General features: G+C 43.3%; 1 protein-coding gene and 1 long non-coding RNA gene across 2 annotated transcripts in view; one reads left to right on the top strand and one right to left on the bottom strand.

The window, feature by feature from the left end:
• LOC311617049 overlaps positions 1–12,408 on the top strand; it is an 83,321-nt gene extending 70,913 nt beyond the window's left edge. Inside the window, exon 2 of the long non-coding RNA XR_014794040.1 lies at positions 12,216–12,408. This is a non-coding gene — a long non-coding RNA (uncharacterized lncRNA). The remainder of the gene's footprint in view (positions 1–12,215) is intronic.
• Positions 9,763–25,174, bottom strand: part of LOC311617045 (ribosyldihydronicotinamide dehydrogenase [quinone]) — a 31,931-nt gene continuing 16,519 nt past the window's right edge. The window contains exons 4-7 of the mRNA XM_084873178.1: positions 23,217–23,347; positions 17,112–17,225; positions 15,271–15,372; positions 9,763–13,747 (exon numbers count right to left, since the gene is read on the bottom strand). Coding sequence (XP_084729304.1) covers positions 13,571–13,747; positions 15,271–15,372; positions 17,112–17,225; positions 23,217–23,347 — 524 coding nt within the window. The 3' untranslated portion in view covers positions 9,763–13,570. The remainder of the gene's footprint in view (positions 13,748–15,270; positions 15,373–17,111; positions 17,226–23,216; positions 23,348–25,174) is intronic.

The following is a 25,174-nucleotide window of genomic DNA, read 5'->3' as shown; positions in this document are numbered from 1 at the left end:
CCCAGGTTTGATTCTGGTCAAGGGCACATACCTGGGTTGCAGGCTGATCAGACCCTCCAACCCTTCTTTTTGGCTCCTGTGACAGGCAACCAGTCGATGTGTCTCTCTTAGATCAATGTTTCTCTTTGTGTATCGCTCCCCACTCTTCTACTTCCTCTAGAAACCAATGCCCTGGTGAGGATTCGCAAAAGAATTAAAAACATTCAGGCCACACCCACACCTATTTTATAGATTCTCCATTTAACAAGATCCCAGGAGATTCCTATATTTCAATTGCACAGTCTGTTATTACAGAAACATACACACTGAGTGTTTTTAACATAAAAATTAATTTTCTCACAATTCTGGAGGCCAGAAATTAAAAATCTTAGTGTCAGCAGGGTTGGTTTCTTCTGAAGTCTTTTTTCTTGCTTGTAGAAGGGTGACTTTTACCTGAGTTCTCACATGGTCCTTCCTCTGTGCTTGTGTCCAGTCATACTGTCTTAGACCTCCTAAAGACCTCCCTTTCACTTAGTCACCTCGTAAAGACCTTGTCCCCAAATGCAGAAACATTGTGTGGTACTGGGATAGGACTTCAACATAAAATTTTCAACACAAAACTCAGCCCATAACAATTCATATATACCTCAAAGTCTGAGGAGCTCTGCCTAGATCCTCCCTACCCCACTTGCAGGATTCCTGTTCAGTAATGATTGGGCCTTCAAGTATGCCATTTCTTCAAGTAATGAATAATGTCCTTACAACTTTGGGACATTATTAGGCCCATCAAAATGTGTCCTTACCAACAATTCCATTCTTGGATGCCCAAGAGAAATGTGTGTACATGCTCACCAGAAAACACCTAGTAGTGTTTATCTAGCACTATGTGTAATAACACAAACTTGGAAAATCCATAAATGCTATCTAGTGGATGGATTTAAAGAAACAAGCTCAGATTGGGGAGGAGGATCCAAGATGGCTGCACAGGTAAACACCTAACCACAGCCTCACACAACAATTTTAATAAAATACAACTAAAATATAAAATGGACATTACCCAGAACTATAGGAAAGTTGACTGACTGGAAATTCTACAAGAAGGAAAGAGAAAACCAGAAGAAAAATCAGAGGAGCTGTAAAAGCCTAAGGTACGGAGACATATTGTGCGAGCGGAGAGGACGAAGCCAGAGAGGAGGGGGAGGCTGAATGCCTGGCTGGCATTCCCTAGCGGTAAGGAGATAGAAGCTCCAGACTGTGCTAAACCCCAGACTCGACAGCACTGAACCCCAGTTCTAGGCCAGACCCTGGGGACACAGGCTCATACAGAGGAAGCCTGGGCTGTGAGGCAGAATAGCAGGAAAGTGGCGAAAGTCAGAGCCCCCAGAGACGCGCCCATTGCACGCAGAGGACGGACTGTTGACTCTGCTGCCAGATTTCCTTAGCGGGAAGGAGACAAAAGCTCCAAACTGTGCTGAGCCCTAGTTCCGACTGCTCTGAACCCCAGTTCTAGGCCAGACCCCGGGGACCCAGGCTCATACAGAGGGAGCTGGGCTGTTAGGCAGAAACCCAGGGGAGCGGCAAAAGGCAGAGCCTCCCGAGGCGGGCACATTGTGGGCAGAGAAGGGATGGTTGGCTGTGCCGCGAGATTGCCCTGGCGGGAAGGAGACAAAAGCTCCAGACTGCTCTGAACCTCACTTCCAACTGAACTGAACTCCAGTTCCGGGCTCATTGGGGGAGAGACTAGACTGTTTGGTAGCAGGCGAAACTCAAGGGCACCTTTCTCTCAGAGGTGCTTGCAGCAAGTACCGAAGGACCCTGAGAAACACTCAGACTCAGGAGCCGCATAGGGCGTGGCTGATGGAAGCCAAGGCTGTAGTCTCCATCCTGAAACTGCCCTATCCAAGCAGAACACAGAGACTTTTAAGGCTACCAACTCAGGGAAGCTGCGAAAATGCCGAGCCAAGGAAATAGATCACAAACGAAAGAAATGGAGGACAAAAAGTGACTCGATATAGAGTTCAACACCACCATTATAAGGTTTTCAAGAATTTCCTAGAAAAGATTGATAAGTCCTATGAGGATATGAAAAGGGATCAACTAGAAATAATAGTAATCAATAAGAAATAATAATGGATCAACAAGGAATAAATAATAGATTGTCTGAAATAAAAAATATTATACAGAGTCCTAAAAACAGAATGGAAGATCGCAAAAATCAAGTCAAAGATTTGGAACATAAAGAGCCAGAAGACACTCCTCCGCAGAAGCAAGAAGGCAAGAGAATCCAGAAAGTTGAAGATAATGTAAGAAACCTCTGGGATAACTTCAAGCTAACCAACATCAGAATTATGGGGGTCCCAGAAGAAGAGAGAGAGCAAGATATTGAAAACATACTGAAAGAAATAGTGACAGAAAACTTCCCCCACCTGGTGAAAGAATTAGAGTTATAAGTCCAGGAAGCGCACAGAACCCCAAACAAAAGGAATCCAAAGAAGACCACACCAAGACAAATCATAATTAAAATTCCAAGAGCAAAAGACAAAGAGAGAATATTAAAAGCAGGAAGAGCAAAGCAGGTAGTTACCTATAAAGGAGCACCTATACAATTGTCAGCTGATTTCTCAACAGAACCATGCAGACCAGATGGGAATGGAAGGAAATATTCAAGGTGATGAATAGTAAGAACCTACAGCAAAAAAAAAATCTACCCAGCAAAGTTATCACTCAGAATCGAAGGCCAGATAAAGAGCTTCACTAATAATAAAAGGTAAAGGAGTTCATTACCACCAAACCAGAATTTTATGAATTGCTGAAGGGGGTTCTTTTGGAAGAGCAAGTAAATAAAGATAAAAACATGAACAACAAATATGTAACTATCAACAAGTGAATCTAAAAACCAAAGAAATTAATACAAAAAAATCTGATGAACAATATTAACTGTTGAATATAATAGAATCAGAGGTATGGAAGGGGATTGAACTGACAATTCTCGGGGAAAAGGGGAGAGGGGGGTGTGGGAAGAGACCAAACATAAACTGTGCACCCATGGATGAGGACAAAGAAGGTGGGGAAAGGGCAGAGGGTGGGGTGGGAACCTGGTGGAGGGGAGCAATTGGGGGGGGGGGAAGAGGAACATTTGTAATAATATGAACAATAAAGATTTATTAAAAAGAAGAAGAAGAAGAAGAAGAAGAAGAAGAAGAAGAAGAAGAAGAAGAAGAAGAAAAGAAACAAGCTTAGCCTCATTACTGGGTGTCAGATGGGTGTTGTCATTGAGAAGCAGAATGGCCATGCTCAGGTCCACAACCAACAGGTTCTATCTACCTACACTATTGTAAGCTTAGATTGCTTAAATATCAAATGTATTGTCTTTTCCTAATAAAATTAACACTAGATAGCTGAAAAATGAAGACAACTGAGCAGAAAATTTATACATCTAACTTGAAGAATCTTTAAAGTACAGATAAGAGTTTTTCTGTCTATATGGTGATGAATATGAAATATTCATCATTACATCCTAATGTTAAATACAACATGCCATTTTTCCCACAAATCAAATATTATTTGGTGAGAGAAATAGGTTGACAAATAGGGAGTCATATAAACTCTATACAATAGTTTGGAAGGACTTGTGGGTATTTTTTTCTTTTGAGAAGTTGTGTAGAGGAACACTCCACTCCCATGGACCTTCAAATTACTTCTCCAAATTTAGGGCAGAATCAAATAACATTCAGACACTTGGAAAAAATATTATGATTAGAAAAGACATTATTGGCCAGAGACATATATATATATATATATATATATATATATATATATATATATATATATATTAACTGTTGGGTGTTGGCTATGGCACGATGGTGGAACACATGAGTGGGGACACTAGACCAAGATGTCCCCACACAACTATCCTGAAAAGTTGTCCTGTTATATCATTGGTTCTATATCTTTGGTGTTTTGGAGGAAGAGACATTGACAAGATGTGCAAAGTCAGCCAAATTGAAAGCTTACATCAGGTATATTTATACTTTTATATCTTTGAGTAATATGTTGTTACTAGGGGCCCAGTGCATGAATTTGTGAAACTTGAAAGGTACTGTGGGCCATGAGGCTCTGGTAAGCACAGGGGCAGGTCTCTGGCCTATTCTTTGTGCCCTTGCCTTGCCATTCCTTTTGCTGCTGCCCCCACTGACCAACAGTTCAGGCCCTGCTCTCATCCCCTGACTGCGTGGAGCGATTGGGGCAAGCACCAAAAGTGTGTGCCAGCATGCTACACCAATCACCCCTCAGGAGTAGGGCGAGGTGGAGAAACCCTCAGGGGTGATCAGGGCCCTGGGTCAGCAGCTGCTGCTCGCTGATGACACTGAACGATTTGGACTGTTGCTGGTCACTGGCAGTGGGTGAGAGAGGTGGCTCCTGCGCTGGCTGGAGGTATGAGTGGGACCTGCACCCGCAGTGGGTGCAAGCGGCGGCTTCGGTGCCAGCAGCAGGTGGGAGGGGGCAGTAGCTGACAGCGGGTGTTAGAAGTGGCTGTCGGCCACCATAGCCCTTCAGGAACAGTGGGAGGTGAAGATGCACTGAGTGGCGATCAGGGCCAAGTGATCTGGGCTGGTGCCAGGCTCTGGTATTGGGTGTGAGTAGTGGCTCTGGCTCTGGTGCCAGTCTTGGGTGGGAGCTGGGCTGGTGCCAGCAGGATGTCCGAGCGCCTGGTGGGACAGTGGCACGCAGAAGCAAAGAATTTTCTATAACCACCAGAGGCTCGACCTGATGAATGACTGGAACTCATCTTGGTCTAGTGTCCCCACTCATGTGTTCCACCATTGTGCCATAGCCAACACCCAACATGTTCTGTGCTCTGCCACCTGTTGCTAATGTCCACCATGTTCCACACGTGCCCCCTTGGTGGTCAGCACAAGCCATAGCAACCAGTTGTTCAGTTATTTGGTTGATCTGCCATTCGGTGTATTTACACTTTAGGGTTTTATATATACAGATTAGGTTGATGGAAGGCAAAGAAATGGTACTGATTGCTACCATCATCACATTAAAAGGTAGTTTAGAAAGTGCAAAGTTAGCCTTCATAGCTGGAAATACTTGTTCCTTTTGTTCAGAATTATAGAACCATGAATTTTAAAGAAACAAATAGACCTAGTTGTCACTGACATTTCCAGGAGGTGTCTGAGTAAATGAAGATCATGCATGATAGTATATACAAAATGCTGGCTGCCTCTTGCTCCAAGGCTTACTGGAAAATTTTTGTGGTTTAGACCTTTAAAAGGACTGCCTACAATCTTGAAAGTCAATGATAGACACTGCTTATTGGGCACACACTCCCCATCAGGCAGTACAATACACTAGATGCCTTTGACACAGAGACATTTGTAAAGTCATATACATAACGTGTATGTGGTCAAGGTCATTTCCATCTTACAGAGATGGAAACAGAGGCTCTGAGAAGACAGGTGGTTTGCCTAATGTCACACAGTCAGTAAGTAGCAGAATTTGGACTCAACACCAAATCTGTACAATGTCAGAGAGCAAAATTGTTAAGCTAGGTGTATTTGCTTAGGAGTTTACATATACTAGTTTGTCTTGGGGTGGGGATTAGACTTTGTCCTGGTGTCATCTTCATTTTTATAGTTTGTTGTGTTGTCTTTCTTCTTCTTAGTCTACTATTGTTTTGGGTAGAAAAAAGAGAACAATGATGTAAAAGAGAGAGTGTTTATGGAAAAAATCTATCAGTCTTATTGATTTAGGTAGACACTTGTGACTTACTAGCTAATAATTTCAGGTAATGCAATGTTGGTCGATCAACAAAACTATTAGCAAATATGTAAGTGCATCACCACTTTCAAAGCTGAGAAATAACTTTTTCATTTGACATAGTCCCACTTGTAGTGGTGAGACTTTGTTCAAGTTTCTTTAACTCTGTAAGCCCCTGTTTACCCATCAGTAAAAATGGGGATACCCTGTTTCCCCAAAATAAGACAGTGTCTTATATTATCGGGTCTAGTAATACTTAATGTCGTTTTTTAACATTCGTTTAAAATCTTGCTTGGCGTTGACTTGTATTGACATAACCTTCAAACACGTGGTATCTACAGAACATGTGAAGTGCAATTAACAAGTTTTGCTTGAAAAAGTTTGTGTTTGGTTTGGTTTTTGTTGCAAAACTAGGGCTAAGAAGATGGCGGATGAAGAGCATATTCGGCACTGCATGCTTTACGAGTTCCAATTAGGAAGAAAAGCAAGTGAGGCTGCAAAAAACATCTGTAGTGCTCTTGGTCAAGATGCAGTTAGCGCCAGAAAATGCCAGCATTGGTTTGAGAAATTTCGCGAGGGAAATTTTTCGTTAGATGACAAGAGTGGTCGAGGCCGTGTGTCCAATTTTGATCAAGAAGCTCTTCAAGCTCTTTTGGTGCAAAATCCTCAAATTACCCAACAAGAGCTTGCGACAACTTTAAATTGTTCACAGAAAACAATTTCCAATCAATTGCGTGCACTTGGCAAAGTCCAAAAGTTTGGAAAATGGATTCCTCATGAGTTGACCGACAACAACCGTAATCAAAGAGTCACAATTTGCAGTTCGCTCCTCTCTCGTCAAAACCGTTTGCCGTTTTTAGAGCAAATTGTTACCGGAGATGAAGAATGGGTGCTGTATGTTAATTTGAAAAGGCGGCCTCAATGGTTGGACAAAAATGAGGCTCCGCAGCCCATGCCAAAACCTGACTTGCATGCGAAAAAAGTGATGTTGTGTGTTTGGTGGAATTTTAAAGGAATTCTTCATTATGAACTTTTACCATCTACCCAAACCATTACAAGTGCAGTGCATAGTGCCCAACTGGAAAGGTTAGCCCAAGTTTTAAGAGAAAAAGAACCCGCGCTGATTAATCGGAAGGGCGTAATTCTTCACCACGATAACGGACGACTGCATACTGCAAGAATCACTGCTGAAAAACTGCGCCAGTTGGAATGGGAAGTTCTCCCTCAACCTGCATTTTCTCCTGATATTGCCCCTTCCGATTACCATTTGTTTTGTTCTTTGCAAAACTTTCTTCTTGGAAAAAAATTTAATAATGAAGAATGCCTCAAAAATGCATTGACCGAATTTTTTGCATCAAAATCACAAGAATTTTACAACAGAGGGATTAAAATGCTTCCTGAGCGTTGGGCACAAGTAGTAGAAAACAACGGCAACTATATTGTTGATTAAATTTTGTTGTATTGTTTAAATAAATTCGATTTAAAAAAAAGTATTAGAAAACGACATTAATTATTACTAGACCTAATAATTTTTGCTCCCAAAGATGCGCTAGATCTTATTTTCAGGGGATGTCTTATTTTTCCATGCACTAGGTCTTATTTTCGGAGGATGTCTTATTTTCGGGGGAACACGGTAATAATAAAAACAGACACACTGCCAGCTCATCCTGGGAGAAGTCAGCACAAAATACAGGCCTTCCATCAGTGGTTCAGGAGTTCCGGTGACAAAGGATCTGATTCCTGATAAACTTGGTGCTCAATGCTTTTTAATGAAACAAATGACTGTATGAATTTACATTGCACTGCATCTTTCCACTACAGAGAGAAAAAGCAAAAGGCAAAGATAAATCAGACATACTGTACTAGTCTACACATCAAAGTCATTAGTGGCCCTGGGACTGGACTATTGGGGATCCCAGAGAATATAAGACTGTTTCTGGGACCTCAGGGAAAGGATTCCAACATGACAGGACTGAAGGCCTCCTGGCCTCTTGCACACCATGTGGGGTAACTTATTTCATAGAAAAGAAACTGAGACCCAAATAGGTTGATCAGATAGTTCAAGGCCCCTCCATCAGTTACTGGCAGAACTACCGTGTTTCCCAGAAAATAAAACATCCTCTGAAAATACGACCTACTTACAGGTTTCCTTCTGAGTGAAATATAAGGCATCCCCATAAAATACGGCCCCCCTAGGCTAAACATGAGAGATTTGGTCCACTGATTCTGAAAGAAATGGAGTCACAAGAAATTCACCACGAAATTCAGGAATTGGATTGTTATGATGATGTTCCAGAAGATGATGACATGATAGTCATTGAATAAATGAGTAAATTCTTGATACTGTAGGATTCACAGTTTGCCTGGTTTGTGTTGACAACTACCGTACTACCGTACCATATACAGGTAATAAATTTCCTTTATTGTCATTTAACAATAAATGTGTACCGTATTCTTCTTCATGGAAAAATAAGACATCCCCTGAAAATAAGACCTAGCGCATCTTTGGGAGCAAAAATTAATATAGGACGCTGTCTTGTTTTCGGGGAAAGAGGGTAGTATTGATCTCTGCTGTCTCCCTCAGTTCTCCACTATGGCCCACTCTTCAATTCATGCACCTCCACCGTGCACTAGACACTAAGTACTAACTCATTTGGTGAGAAAAAAGAGTTGGAAAAATATTACTATACATTTTGGTCTAACCTAAACTAGCTGAGAAAGAAAGAATAGCAAGATTTTAAGAGGCATTACTTGCAATTATGACTATCAATAACATCTGTGACCACTGGCATTAGCAGAGACCCACCAAATTTGAATGTGAATTAATTATTCACAGACCATAAGGAGCTACTGTGCCAATGAAAAATACTGTGCAGTTTTGATAGTTTGACACATTTTTTTTCTCCCAGCAATGCCAATTCTCTTCAGTAGTTGACGGAAGCATGGGCCCAAGCTGGCTACTAACAACATAATTCAGTATGGCAACCACTTGGCATGGGATTGGACTAGTGAGTGCATGTAATTTATCCAAGAAATTCTTCCATACTTTTGATCAGCCTTCCTACAAATCAGATTGTGTAGAAGCAGGCTGCCTCCTCAAAATCAGATTCATAATGTTTCCTTTAGCAAAGAAGTCATAATTGTCATTTGCATGAAAGTTTTGTTAATGTAGAACTAAGGTACTGTCTGCTTTCAGCATTTTTTACATAAATCTAACAATATAGCATATAAAACTATTCAAGCACATTTCAGTTTCTGGACCACAAAAGATAGGCTCTAAAATCTGAGCTGGGCCAAAACCGGTTTGGCTCAGTGGAAAGAGCATGGGCCTGCGGACTGAAAGGTCCCAGGTTTGATTCTGGTCAAGGGCATGTGCCTTGGTTGCGGGGACATTCCCAGTAGGGGGTGTGCAAGAGGCAGCTGGTCGATGATTCTGTCTCATCGATGTTTCTAACTCTCTATCCCTCTCTCTTCCTCTCTGTAAAAAATCAATAAAATATATATATATTTTTTAAAATCTGATCTGATTCATAATGACTTACAGAAGTTATAAAAGTCTACAGCTGAAAGCTTTGCATTTCAAGTTTTCATTTCTTAGCGAATGCAGAATGCAGACCATGAGGGATGAGAGCTTTTGCACTGGTAATGCTCAGAAATTACATTTGTCTTAATGTGTTTTCCACCCATGTGGCACCCTTTGTGCAGCTCTTCGAGTTTCTGATTTTTATTATTTCATTGAGCCACATTAGTGATGCCATATAAGACACCTAAAGGTCCAGTGATTTAACCCAGACATGAGGGTTCAGCCACCTAATTTCCTATTCATATATTATGCTTGAAAATTAAATATAATTTAATTTGGTTTATTAATACTCTGTTTTTCTATTTTGCTGTCACCATAAACTTCAGTTATAGAAACGCATGAAATTTTATTAACTATTTATTTGTATCTATTATTTTTCTTTATTCTGATATAAATAAAATTATCTGACTTCTTTAAAAAAAATTATGGTCTACTTTTATACACTTCTATGTGTGTTGTTTAAAAGAATATATATTTTTTTATTGATTTCGGAGAGGAAAGGAGAAGAAGAGAGAGATAGAAACATCAATGATGAGAGAGAATCATTTATTGACTGCCTCCTGCACACACCCTATTGAGGATTGAGCCTACAACCAGGCCTGTGCCCTAAAAGGGATGGAACCATGACCACCTGGTTCATAGGTGAATGCTCAACTACTGAACCACACCAGTCGAGCTCTATGTGTTTTTTATTTTTAATATATTTTTATTGACTTCAAAGAAGAGAGAGGGAGAGAGATATATAAACATCAATGATGAAAGATAATCATTGGTTGGGAGCCTCCTGCATGCCCCCCACTGGGGATCGAGCATATGTCCTGACTGGGCATTGATCTGTGACCTCCTGGTTCATAGGTCCCACACTCAACCACTGAGCCACGTCAGCTGGGCTCTCTTTGTATTTTTATATCATTATACTCAGATTACAAAATTAACCAGTGTTTTATTTTTACTATAGTAGTTATTTCCATGTAGATACAAACTGTGCTGGTTGAATTATTTAGGATTATTCAGTTACTATAAAACCGTTTAAGCAAAAACAGCAAAATATTGCCTTGCAGGACTAAAGAACTAAAGAAAAAACTCCACTTCAGCAAGGATGGGTCCAGGTGTTGAAAAATGTCATTAGGAAGTTGTCTCTTTATATAGTTTAGATGAGCTTTCCTCAGGGTTGGCTTCATTTCTGGGGCAGTGCTCACTATGTCATGGTCCACGAACAACTTAGTCACGGCTCTAAGCGCAGAAGCAAGAAGCCTCTTCTCCCAGGAGGCCAGTGAGTTTCTTAGTTTCATCTCATTGCTTGGCTTGGATTTTCTGGGGCCCCAGACACTGATTGGTCAAGTCTGTCAGGTGCCACTCCTTGGTACTGAGGAGGTGTGACCCTTATGAAAACCACACTTGACCAAAGGGCATGATTCCCCAAGGAAAATCAGGGTGTGGCCACTAGGAGAAACAGGAAATGGTGTGGGACAGTTATGGACGACCGCTGGTTACTCCTGCCATCAAAACTGCCTGGAGGATGGCCATGGCATTCTTTGTCATTTAGAATGAGAATGTGAACTCTGGTTGTTTCCATCCATGCTGTCTCAAAGGGTAAGAGATCCTTCTTTTTCACAGCTCCATAGTATTCCAGTGTGTAAATTTAACACAGCTTTTTAACCACTCATCTGCTGATGGACTCTTGGGCTGTTTCCAGATCTTAGCTATTGTAACTAACACTGCTATGAACCTGGGGATGCATATAATCTTTTTGATTGGCATTTTGGGGGTCTAGGATATATTCTTAGAAGTGAGAACACTGGGCTAAATAGTGGTTCCAATTTTACTTTTTTGAGGAAACTCCACACTGTTTTCCATAGTGGCTGCACCTGTCTGCATTCCCACCAGCAGTGTATGAGCTACACTGGCCAGGCTAGCATCCTTTTTTAAAAATTCAAACTTTTTATTGATAATGAAAATTGATGTTTGAATTTTTACACTTAATCTAGAACATAAACATGTTAAAAGTAATAATATGCTACATTATTTAAGATTACTGGCAATTTAATAGGCTGTTCTTATGACTTTCATTCTAATTATAGACAATTATCTGAGTATGGAATAAGTCCTGGATTAAATCCCTTAAAAATACACCATTTATGAAAAGAAATTTGAAAAAAAAAAAAAAAAAGGAAAGAAGATGGGGTGATTTTGAAGATGCTTCTGAAAACGAGGCTAGAGAACATGGCCCCAAATGAAAGTCTGGAAGAAGCAGTTCTTAAAGTCTGCAGAGAAGGATCAGGAAAGAGAATCTAAAAAGTTGAGCCTCAGAAAACAACAACAACAACAACAACAAAAGGCCGAAACCGGTTTGGCTCAATGAATAGAGCGTAGGCTTGGGGACTGAAGGGACCCGGGTTCAATTCTGGTAAAGGGCATGTACCTTGGTTGCGGGCATATCCCCAGAAGGGGGTGTGCAAGAGCCAGCTGATCGATGACTCTCTCTCATCGATGTTTCTAACTCTCTATCTCTCTCCCTTCCTCTCTGTATAAAATCAATAAAATATATTTATAAAAAAAACAAAAACAAAGAAAACGATGACGAACCCTAACTGGTTTGGCTCAGTGGACAGAACATCAGCCTGCGGACTGAAGGGTCCCATTTCAATTCCGGTCAAGGGCACATGCCCAAGTTACAGGCTCAATCTCCAGTAGGGGGGTGTGCAAGAGGCAGCCAACCAATGATTCTTTGTCATCATTGATGCTTCTATCTCCTTCTTCCTCTTTTTTCCTCTCTGAAATAAGTAAAACTATACTTAAAAAGATAACGAGGAGCCTGGCTGAGCTCCTTAGTTGGTTGGAGCATTATCCCATGCATCAACAGGTTATGGATTTGGTTCCTGCTCAGGGCACATACCTTGGTCACAGGTTTGGTTCCTGGTCAGGGCACCTATAGAAGGTAAACAATCGATATTCTCTTCCACATTGATGTTTCTCTCTCTCTTTGACTCTCTCAAAAAATCAATCTAAAAAGACATATCCTCAGGTGAGGATTTAAAAAAATGGTGACAAAAAAGGCTTTGCAAAAGGTCTGAAGGAGACCCTGAAAAGGAAGCTGAACAGGAGGGTGGCCCCAAAAGGTCTGAGGAAGATGTCTTGGAAAGAGAATCTGAAGGCTGCTCTGGAAAAGATGGCTCCAAAAAATAATTAGAAGAAAATGGTGTTGAAAAGTTAGTATAAATGACCCTGAAATTTTAGAGTCTGAGGATAATGGGTCTGAGAGAATGAGGAGAAAAGCACTGAGTGTGAAGATCCAGATGCAAAAGAAGAAGATGAATATGAAAACATATTGGATGATGCATCAGATGGAGAAGAGTAGGGAGAAAATGCAGATGGAGAGGGTCTGAAAATGCTGAGGAAGAGAATGAGGTGAACAGTTGTTGGAAGATGAGGATGCCAACAAGGTGGTGTTTGATGAGGAGGATCCAGTGAGGAGTGCAGGTGGAGTCCCATGTGAGGGGCCTGCAGGGGTGCTGGCAACAAGGAAGGGTTCTGCCCACAAGCAGAGGCTTTGTTCTCAGAGGTGATGATGATGATGGTGATGAAGATCAGAAGCAGGAGGAGGAGACTGAATCTCTATAACCTGTTTTTGTGGAGATACCTCCATCTCCCCCTGCCTCCTGTGGGGGAGGAGGGGAGAGGGTGGATTATTAGTGGTGTTACATAAACACATGCATCATGATAAGAAGCCATCAGACTACTGTTTGGAAATTTTCATTGTAATTAGCACTCGGTGATTTTAAATATAATTTAAGTGGCTGTTCAATTAAAACTCATAGTCATAATACAAGCTTTTAAAAGAAGAAGATGAAAGAAATGTCCAAACAGCACTAAAACACTAGCTATGGAAAAATTAAAGTTTCCTATGAGAAAAATAGAAACTTAAGTTATGAAATAAGACAAACACAAATGCAGCTTAATGTGAAAAGGAATATCTGAAAACATTACCCATGAAGAATGACTATAGGGAGAGGGACAGATATCAGAAAGGAAAGCAAGCCTGGGTGAAAAATGGTATTAGAATAGAAGTCAATAGGACCTTCTGATTAGAGAAATTCCAGACCTGGTTGTATAAGCTCCTGAAGAAACTCATCCCCACACCTCAGTAAATAGATCCAGGGAACTTGTTGTAATTGAGTTTAATTACAGCAGCATCTTCTCTTCCTGTGCGCTTGCATCTCCTAGCGTGTTGCTCACGTGATGTTACTGCCCAAAGTACCAAGGGGCTGTGCAGGGGATGGGCACTTCCTTCCAAATGCTCTCCAGCCTCTGGGTCCAGGATGCCAGCATCTTCTTTCTTTCCTCTTCTGATGCCCTCTCCGGAGAAAAGCTGATCTGGGGGGCGAGCACCTTAAACCCACAGAAGTGCAGGGTGCCGTGCTGCAGCCACAGAGAACAGGAAGCATTGATTGGAAGCCACACCCTCACACAGCATCCAGGCGGATAATTAAAGGGGGAGAGGGCATGAAATCAAACTTCAAAAACACAACTGAAAACCTTGAATGCTCCTAGGTAACTGAAAACAGCCAAGTGCCCTATAACCTTAGGATGCTATTACCGGGGAGTTGAAGAATTCTGGGCAACAAGAAGTTCCAAATTCTATTCTGATCATTGATCTTTGCTACTGACTCAGACACTGAATTTTATGGTTTTGATTTACTAGGCATATTATTATCCATTTATATGATAGGTTTTTCTAGAATGAGATTATTCTTGCTATAATATGCCATCCTGGAAGGTTTCTCAAGATATGTATTAAATATAAACAATAAGAAGTTCGAAGCAACATTTATAGTATACCACTTATGTGAAAAAATAAATATAATCTAATATAGATTATTAAAAATGATTAATTTTAAGGTGAAATTAAGAGTACTAACTTCGTGTTTTTGTATTTAGTCTCACTTTTTTTCTGTTAAGCACTTTTCCAAAGTGAAAAAATATAAAGATTTTTTTTTAAAAAGAAAACAAGAAGAATTTAAGTATGGACAATAGCACGTGAGAGACCAGTTGGCCTTGAAGAAAGACGTTAAGGCTTATAAATTATCATTTCCTTTTCAGAGTATCACTAAGTGGAATCCCTGTGTCATCTCCTTTTAAAGAAGAGCTTTTCTCCCCTGGAAATAATCATTTCCTTCCTCTGCATTCCTTCCCTTAGAGCCCACATTCTGTCCGGGCCTACCCTACCAGGGTTGGTGAGAGGCAAGAGGCCCACACATCACTGTCACATTTTAAAAGTGAGCTCACAAACTTTTAAATATGTGATCACCCCTCCCCGGACAGCCATGCCTTATGACAATGTGGGAGAACATTCCCATCTCAGTTACGGAGTCTCTTGGCAGTTCTGTGTTCCTCCCCTCAACCTGCCATGCCCACTGCTTTTCCCTTTGCAGACCACCATCCCCGGGGCCCTTGGCCCAGGGGTGCGCACACAGTAGGCCTGAATCCTGGGGACCTGTATGAGGGGCTCCAAGGACCTCCTCTGTGGGGGGCACGAGGCTGTCGGGAATGCCAGGCCCGACACCTCTCACCAGGGTTGGAGGGTGATGCTGCCTTCAAGCAAGAAGCCAGGCCTGGGGACTCTATAGCTCTGTGGGCTCAGTACCTGCCCAGGCTCCCACCTCCCCCCGCTGGGGCAATCCTGTTATCTGCAGAGCAGACCCCAGCTAACCAGGCTTCTGCTAGCTTCCACCCAAGCAATATTGCAGCCTGCCATTATAATTTGTGTTGGCCCTATTGGCCAACCTTTTCAGTGCTGCTAAGTCAAAAATTTAAAAAGAGTAAAATGTCCTAATTTCCTGTATCCAGATGGAGTCAAAATGATCTGGGTTTCAGGCTTCAGTGCCATCTCACTTTGCACCTGAGAAGCTGTGGGAGAGGGGTGGGTGCGGTGCGATGGCTACCTGGAGGGGCCACAAGAAGTATTTAAAATCTCCTCTGACGCCAGTCCTCGTGTACATCTCGGCTGTGCCGCCCGTGGTTAGGGAAAGGAGGGCCAGCTTACCCTGCGGAAGAGAAAGCACATGTGTCATGTGAACCCCAGAGGAGGAGACAAATAAATGTCACTGTGACTCCAGCACAGAGCTCTACAATGACCAGGAGGGGCATCTGGGGAGGGACAATATAACACTCCCACTTCCAGGAAGGCCAGCTACAGGTGATAGCTGTCTTCAATGGGAGGCGGGGAGGAAGCAATCAGGGGGAACAGTCTGGTCTCCCCACTCCTGGCAGAAGGGGGGTTCAGTGCTGCAGGTGAGAAGTGTGCAAGGCAGGTGCAGACCTGGGGATTTGGAGGTTGGGGTCTGAAAGAGGCCAGGCCATGCCCACACATGGCACCACTCAGCAAATGTTAGCATCACTCTGGTCCAAGCCAGATCTTTGTGACTTAGTGTTTTCCTTATATGCACTATTTTTTGAAGCTTTTAGAATTTTAATCATCATGTATTTTAGTAAGAAATTCATAGCTGCCACGTGGTGGGTATGTACCAGCTTCCCTGGGAAGCTCTGAGAGACCAACTGTGAGCGGAGCAGAGCCACCAGCCCTCTGGAAGTCAGTACTGCACACCACGTGGCCCACTTTGAGACCCTTGTTATAATCTGATTGTTATTTAACAGGAAGGAGTGAAGGGAAGACTAGAGAATAGAGGCATGGCATGTATACAGCTTTGCGAACTTAACATTATCCATGTCTGTTCCCGGGTGACTGATGGGGGAAGGGATTGGATACAGGATGCATGCCCAGTAAATCTGGAAGACAGGAGAAGATCTTATCTGTCAATCACACCTGGGAAGAGGTGATTGGCCAGAATGAGTGGGGTCACTGTGAGGGCATGAAACCTGAACATTTAAACATTTGCACAAAGGTGCACGCTCTCCAGTTTCTCTGCCTGGCGCACTGGGCTCCTGGCCCTCCTGTTGCGGGGAGTCAATCAACAAACATTTCTCTTATGTATAAGGCTCTCCTATAAATACTCTGGTGATATCGCAGTGAAAAAGTTATCTTTCCTTACTCTCTGAGAACAAATTCATTCAAGTTGGTTTATTTTCTTCCTTTGCTAAGTGCAATTTAAGTGTATGCTTTTGCTATAGGAAGGGGATATAGGCATAAAATTCCTGCTTTTGCTATAGGAAGGGGATACACACCACCCTTGCACCCACGTGGCTCACGGCCATGTGGAACCCAAACTATAAGCTAATGGAATCTAATTAACTGATGCTGAACTGGACACAGCTGCAACATGGACAGACACTGGGGACACTGGCTTTGCTTTTGGATCTGCTGGAACCTCAACTACCCTTTTTTCAGGACTGGGTTAAGGGACATCGGACTTTACAACCCAAGGAATGTAACTCCATGCTAGTAAAGCTTTTTACCACATCTCATTTGCCTGTGGGGTCTTCTGAACACACCCATTCAGTGGTAAGCAAGATCCCTACTCCCACTCGTGTGCACCCGGCCCACTAATTTCTCTAGCAACACACCACCCTCCTAACAAAAGCTTCAGGCCCTCACAGCCATACACAGAGTGCACTGTGGCTGTGTCTGTGCCCCTCCCTAGAGAAACAAAGTTCCAAGGCTCCAGAAACAATGCTTTTATTCACCCACATGCAGTGCTGAGCTTTCTTTGCCCATAGTTCGTGCTCAATCAATATTGGTTTTTAAAAAAGCAAACTAGAAATATAACTGGATGAGATGCACTCTGTCCCTCCCTCAGTCCATAGTGATCCTTATCGCAGCACATACCTTGAGAAACCCAGCATCATAGAATCCTGGGAGGTCGAAGGCAAACCCCTGGCACAGCACCCTGTCCATCCAGCCCTTCAGGATGGCCGGCACGCTGAACCAGTACAGTGGGAACTGGGGAAATACCAGGACAAACGAATGCTGTGGTTGGTGGTTGTCTTAGGCTTCGTGGTTTAGCCTATTGGTGACTCAGAAGGAATCCCGCCACCCTCTTGCAGGGTGACTGAGCAGGAGAGTGTAACCCACAGGGCAGCACAGGGAGGACATTTCTTCCCTTTCAGTGTGAGGCATGCAGTGTGGGTTTGAGAAGGTGGAGTGGGGTGGGGCAGAGTGGACAATGGTCCTGGTTTCTGTCATGGGTGGCTCTGCATCCCCTACTGACAGCCCCCTTATGCTGGACCCCAAGCATACATGGAGGTGCTCAGAAGTTCTGCTAGACTCGGATCTGTGGAGGCAGTCTGTGGCCGACACAATGGAAGGGACATGAGGAAGGGTGTGGAAATAGGTTCTGCCCCTCTGTGTGCCTGGAGGAAGCTGCTGCCGTCTGGAAATCAGACTGAGTTAGATTCTGAGAAGCTTCAGGTTTGACACAAGCTAAAGCATTCCCCTCAGATCCCATAATCCAGTGGGATCTCCCCAAAGTTTTTGTGTTCTCACGGAAGCCATGACACTATATCCAATAATGCCACCAATGCCAAGAGATGGACACAGATAAGAATCAGTTCCTAAAGGTGAAAGGGGGCCTGTGTTTCATGTGTTTTCACTCTAACTCACACTCAAACCCGGGACTTGCACTGATCCGAGCTTCAAAGCCTACTTCTGTGTGATATTGGCAAGTACTTAACCTCGCTGTGCCTCCTTTTCCTAGTTTACAAAGAGGGCTACTCCTAGTCTCTAGCTCACAGCATTGTGCTGAGGGAGGCTCCAGAACACAGTAATTGCTCAGTGAAAAGTGACATGTGTATGGTAACAGTAGGAGTGGAGCTGAATGAAACAAATAAACCAAAAATGCAGACCCTCTTGGTAAAGTATAAGGAAGTGAGAAAGAGGGTGGAAGAAGAGAGGTTATATGAGTGGGGTAAGAAAACAATTTAAGGAGAGAAACCAAGATGGCGGCATAGGTAAATGCCTAACTGCAGCCTCACACAACAATTTCAAAAAAATACAACTAAAATACAAAATGGATATTATCCAGAACTACAGGAAAGTTGACTGACTGGAAATTCTACAACTAGAAGGAAAAAGAAAACTAGATGGAAAATCAGAGGAGCCGTAAAAGCCTAAGGTATGGAGACACAGTGTGCACAGGGAGAGGAAGGAGCTGGAGAGGAGGGGCGGCTGAGTGCCTGGTTGGCGTTCCCTAGGGGGAAGGAGATAAAAACTCTGGACAAGACCCAGTTCTGGGCAAGACCCTGGGGACCCAGCCCATACGGAGAGAGTCTGGGCTGTAAGGCAGAAACTCAGGGGAGCTGTGAAAGGCAGTCCCGGAGGCGCACACATTGCGCGCAAAGGAGGGACTGTTAATTGTGCTGCTGGATTGCCCTAGCACAGGGGTCTGCAACCTTTAAGACATAAAGAGCCACTTGGACCCGTTTCCGAAGGAAAAAAAAAACCTGGGAGCCGCAAAACCGTTGCAACATTTAAAACAAATATAATACTGCATATATTGTTTCTTAACTTAAGGCTATATACCGGATCGTGCAGTTAGCTGTCAATCTGAAGAAAAAAAGGACTTTTTCACTTAACAATGTAAAATATATTTTTGCAAATTAATAGCTAATTAAAATATTTAATTTACCTGGTTAATGGGATTTTTGCTCCTGAACCTCAGTGCACAGTGTCTGCACATCAGGGCTGTAAGACGTTACCTTCATTTTCACACAGGCCTGCAAGTTGTCATCTGTGAGGTGTGATCGATGTTTGTTTTTAATATAGTTCATGTTGGAGAAGACCTGCTTACATACATATGTGGAGCCGAAGATCGACAGGACTCCAAATGCATACTTTTTCTATGTTTATATAAGTGTTGGGGATGGCATTCCATGTTTCGAATACAAGTTTGTCCTGTTTGGGAAGGTTTTCAATATCACTCCATTTAAGATTCTGAGCCAGAATGGCCTTCTGACGGGCAACATCCTCAAGAGTAGTGGTCAAGCATTTGAACTTGGACACCCATATATCTTTGTCGGCTATATCGGCCAGTTCCATCTCAAGATCAGGTTGACTTACACCTGCAAATGCAGTCATATTCAATAGGGATGGATCGATCGCCAGGGGAGTGACAGGGAAGGATAATGTGGTTTTTTCCTCTCTGAACTCACAGAATCGTTTCCCAAACGAACTTTGCATTGTGGTGATTGCAGACTTCAAATATTCCAAATTTATCATATCATGACTTTGTTTGAACTCTCTCAAAGAGGGAAAGTGAGACAGTGTACCTCTCTGTAAATCTTTGACAAACACTGTCAACTTGCGCTCGAATGCCAAAACCTCCTCCAGCATGTGCAGGGCTGTGCCTCCTTTCCCCTGAAGGGGTGTATTTAGTATGTTTAGATGTGCTGTCATGTCTACCATAAAATGTAATTTTTCCAGCCACTATGGTTGTTCCAGCTCAGCAAAGGCTCTTTGCTGGCCAGGAAAGTTTTTACTTCTTCCAAACATGCAACAAAGCATTTTAGCACCTCGCCTATGAACAGCCACCGGACCTTGTTGTGGAGCAGGAGGTCAGAATATATGCTTTCCACCTCATCCTATAGCAAACGGAACTGGCAGTGGTTTAAACCCTTTGCCATTATCTTATTAACAATCTGAATGACCACATCCATCACTTTTTAGATTATCCACATTTGTAGATATGGCATTAATTTATTTTCCATTGATTTTTAGTGAGAGTGGAAGGAGGCTGGGCCAGGACAGGGACGCTGTGGTTGCCTAGTGATGCTAAGTCGCCCGCAACCTGCCACACAGAGCGCTGGGAGCGCCGGAGGTGGGCGGAGGTAAGTGATACAGCTCCCCGCCTGCCCCCTGCTATCGGCCCTGCTAGTGTTGGCCCTGCTGGGAGCCGTGGAAATGCTTCAAAAGAGCCGCAGGTTGCCGACACTTGCCCTAGAGGGAAGGAGACAAAAGTTCCAGACTTTGTTGAGTTCCAGTCCCGACTGCACTGAACCCCAGTTCCAGGCCAGACCCTGGGGACCCAGGCTCTTACAGAGGGAGTCTGGGCTATAAGGCAGAAACTCAGGGGAGCGGCGAAAGAAAGTCCTGGAGGCATGCATATTGCGCGCAGAGAACAGACTCTTCACTGTGCTGCTGGATTGCCCTAGTGGGAAGGAGGCAAAAAAGCTCCAGACTGCTCTGTACCCCATTTCCAACCTCACTTACAACTGCACTGAACCCCAGTTCCGGGCTCATTGGGGAGAGCCTAGACTGTTCGGTAGCAGGCAAAACTCGAGGGCACCTTTCTCTCAGAGGTGCTTGCAGCCAGTACCGAAGGACACTGAGGAACACTGAGACTCAGGAACCTCATAGGGTGGGGCTAATGGAAATCCAAGGCTGTAGGCTCCACCCTGAAACTCCGCCCCATCCAAGCTGAGCACAGAGGCAAAAACTTTCCAACTTTCCAAGTCTAGTCAAATAAGGCTGTCTCCTGGCATAGACAAAGCTGATCCCCACAGCCAATTGGCCTGGAGGTTAGTTCCTCCCAGTGATACCAACAACAATCAAGACTTAACTCAACAAGGCTGTACACACAGTCCACAAAAGGGAGCACCAAGAGTGTCCACCTCAGGTAACTGGGAGGCTGACCCACTGAACCATATAAGACACCTTAGCTCACAAAGCCACCCTACCAACACAGGGAAGCAGCAAAAATGCCGAGACAAAAAAACATATCACAAATGAAAGAAATGGAGGACAAAAAGTGACTGGATATAGAGTTCAAAACCATGATTATAAGGTTTTTCAAGAATTTCCTAGAAAAGGACGATAAAATAAATGAGACCTTTGAGGATTTGAAAAGGGATCAACTAGAAATAAAGAATACATTGTCTGAAATAAAAAATATTATACAGAGTCCTAAAAACAGAATGAAAGATTGCAAGAATCAAGTCAAAGATTTGGAACATAAAGAACCAGAAGACACTCCACCGCAGAACCAAGGAGACAAGAGAATCCAGAAAGTTGAAGATAATGTAAGAAACCTCTGGGAAAACTTCAGTGAACCAACATCGGAATTATGGGGGTCCCAGATGAAGAGAGAAAGCAATATACCGAAAACATACTGGAAGAAATAGTGACAGAAAACTTCCCCCACCTGGTGAAAGAATTAGACTTACAAGTCCAGGAAGCGCACAGAACCCCAAACAAAAGGAATGCAAAGAAGACCACACCAAGACAAATCATAATTAAAATTCCAAGAGCAAAAAACAAAGAGAGAATATTAAAAGCAGGAAGAGCAAAGCAGGTAGTTACCTATAAAGGAGCACCCATAAGATTGTCAGCTGAATTCTTAACAGAAACCATGCAGACCAGATGGGAATGGCAAGAAATATTCAAGGTGATGAATAGCAAGAGCCTACAGCCAAAAATACTCTACCCAGCAAAGTTATCACTCAGAATCGAAGGCCAGATAAAGAACTTCACAAATAAAAAAAAGCTAAAGGAGTTCATCACTGCCAAACCAGAATTAGATGAATTGCTGAAGGGGGTTCTTTAGGAAGAGGAAGGAATTATGAACAACAAATACATAACTATCAACAAGTGAATCTAAAAACCAAGGGAATTAAAAAATCTGATGCACAATATTAACTGGTGAATATAATAGAATCAGAGGTATGGAAGGGGAGTGAACTGACGATTCTCAGAGAAAAGGAGGGGCGGGGGATGCGGGAAGAGACTGAACATAAACTGTGCACCTATGGATGAGGACAATGGGGGATGGGGAAAGGGCAGAGGGTTGGGTGGGAACCTGGTGGAGGGGAGCAATGGAGGGGGGGAAAAATGAGGAACATTTGTAATAATATGAACAATAAAGATTTATTTTAAAAAAAGTAAACAACTTAATAGTCTCAACAATAAAAATAAAGTTAAAACAAAACAAAATAAAATGAAATGAAACAACCATTATAAAAGAACAGGCCTTGGTTTGCTTTAGCTACCCAGTTCCATGAATGGTCAGCTGACCTGAGGGAGACAGGAAGGAAATCGAGAGAGCTGCTTGTGGTTCTGAGTTGCCAGAGTTGCTATAGCCCCATCATCCTTCTGCCAGAAGAGTGGTTTTGTTCTCCCACTTCCTGCCCTCACCAGGGTTGGGGAGCAAACAATCTGGACCAATCAGTGCCATCTTGGAGATTCTGGATCTAGAGACTCCCATCCTTGGTGTGAAGCTAGGGGAGGACAGAGCCAGCAGGAGGAGAGCAGATGAGACTCAGACAAAGAAGAGCCTCTGTTTCCACTTTCCCTTGCCACCCTCTGTCCTGGGTTCCAGGAGACTCAGGTGACCAGGGCCCCCTTTATTGTAGTTTGACTTGTATTTCCATTATCCCAATGACTCCCAAAGACTAAATGTTTATATTGCTACCAAGCTTAGGGTCACATCCTTGACTGCAAACCTAGCTGTGGCAGGGAGTGGCCTTATTGAGTTCTTGGGCCAGTTCTTCAGAAAGTGAATCCTGGCCCTGGAAGGATTTGTGAATGAATACAGGGATGGTGGGAGGATGAGGCAACCCCTGAGAGGCAGGAAACAAAAGATTTTCCTCTTAATGGTCAGGATATGTAAGACAGGAGCTGCAGGTGGCCTGCTGGTGTAGATAATGCTGGTTTTCCTGCCTGTCTGGTTGGGGAAAAGAGTGAAATAAAAGCAACACTATGTGCCTGATCAGACACTTCTTGGACCAATGGGCTACAGGCAAAGTACCTCTATTTACTTGGGGGTCAGGATTTTGAATGATTAATATTGGCGTTATAGCTCTTCTTACCCATCTAGGCATACATAAGTGCAAATGTGCTGAAAATATTAATACCACTTCTAGAAGTATGAAATCCAATATTTGGAAAGCGTTTATCCATAGAATGAAACTAATTCAGTATAGCAATTAGAAGAAAACAAACCTGAAATATCACTAGATCAGCTTCCTGAACCTTCTTCTGCTCATCGACTATGTCACTGGTAAGAGACCGCTTCTTGTAGGCTTCATATACTTCCACCCCGTAACTGAAGACCTCGGGATGAGAGAGAGCACCTGGAGAGGAAGAGGCCAAATGTTCTCACTCTCAGGGCAATATCCACAGCCATCCAGGCCAATCCCACTGGTGCCATTTACCCTGGATTCCCCAAAGCAAGTCACCAAATAGTCACTGAGACCCAACCAGGTAGTCAGTCAGGCTAGGGAATAGAAAGAAAGAAAGCTGCTGTCCTCACCTTCCAGGACTCAAAGTCCAGCAGGAGGATCAGAGAAATAACTAACCAAATGATTAACATACAAAACATAATTGGTGAGCTTGCTCAGTCCAGTGCTATAGCCAGATCAGCCTCACGTCACATAGTCAAGATGCATGTGGTCTAACTCTGGGTGTGTGTGAAGTACAGTGGTGGCCCTCAGGGGCAGTAACCAGCTCTGTTTGGGTGGGTTAGCAAACATCTCTGGGAATGGGCTTTGTGAACTGCGTTTTCAAGATGGAGCAGGAGTCACCAGGCAGCCTGGAACACTAGGAGGAAGTGGAAGGATGTTCTGGACAAGTGGTCGGCAAACTCAGTCAACAGAGCCAAATTTCAACAGTACAACGCAAGAAATTTCTTTTGAGAGCCACATTTTTTAAATTTTAACTTCTTCTAACGCCACTTCTTCAAAATAGACTCGCCCAGGCCTGGTATTTTGTGGAAGAGCCACACTCAAGGGGCCACAGAGCTGCATGCGGCTCGCGAGCCACAGTTTGCAGACCACGGTTCTGGACAAAAGACACAAGGCACTGGACTACCAACCAGGTCAGCACATCTGAGGAGCTGGGGTGGAAAGCCAGTAGGGGTGCGTGTGATGTGTCTGCAGATGGGCCACTGGACTAGTGAGTTTTGCCGACGAAACTTAAGCTTTTCCTGCACATGGGAAGCCATATGGTTTAAGAAGAGAAAAAATAAGTTCTGTGATTTAGATATAGAAAAGCTTCCTATAGCAGCAGGGGTATGAGAGCAAGCCTGGGGGTGGATCTAGAGACAGGAGCAATGGGTGGGAGGAGGTTTTTCAGGGCTAGAACTTAAAGTAGTACCCAACAGCAACTAAGATAAAAGATGAGATATCTTGATCCCTGACTTTAGTTGGGCTGCTGTCAACTAGAATGACTCATCAGAAGGCATTCATCAGTATTAAGCACTGGTTACTCTTTACATTGTCAGAGGCAGTGTTCCACACACTCCATCTTCTCCAACTTCACAACACCTGGTGAGATGGGTATAAATCCCAACTACCAAAGAGGAAGCTGAGACTAAAGAGAAGTCAGAGACTAGGGCAGGGACCTACGTGGCAGCAGAGGTGGGAGGGTGAAGGTGCAGGTTTGAACCACCGCACACTCGGGATTTGGAGATGAGCCAGCAAGCTCCAGGTTGCTTGGAGAAGAGCCAAGAGGAGAACTGGACCCACAGAGCTTCAGTAGATTCACAATTTAAAAACCTCAGTGTTCTTTGCCACCTCCTTTTAATCTACCTACATTTCATTGTCATTCAAAAAACACATCTCATAAGGTTCATTGACAGGAAACCATAGGAGGGTAACTGCCCTATAGATTGGTCAAAAGAGGTTACCTCTAATCTCTTATTATAGGCAAGGGCTTTAATTCAGGTCTTCTAGGTAGTTAAGGGAGGGGCAGAATTTTCTGTGTAGAAAGTTTTATTTGCATGGAATTTCATCCCTCACTTTCCTTTTCTTTAAATATATTTTTATTACTTTCAGAGAGAAAGGGAGAGGAAGAGAGAGGTAGAATCATCAATGATGAGAGAGAAACATTGGTTGGCTGCCTCTTGCACACACCCCACTGGGATTGAGCCTGCAACCCAGGCATGTTCCCTTGAACAGAAT

The sequence above is a fragment of the Pipistrellus hanaki genome, assembly GCF_964339955.1.
Source record: "Pipistrellus hanaki genome assembly, chromosome: 2".
Taxonomy (NCBI): domain Eukaryota; kingdom Metazoa; phylum Chordata; class Mammalia; order Chiroptera; family Vespertilionidae; genus Pipistrellus; species Pipistrellus hanaki.
Note: the sequence above shows the minus strand (reverse complement) of the source record. Positions and strands in the feature narration are given on the sequence as shown.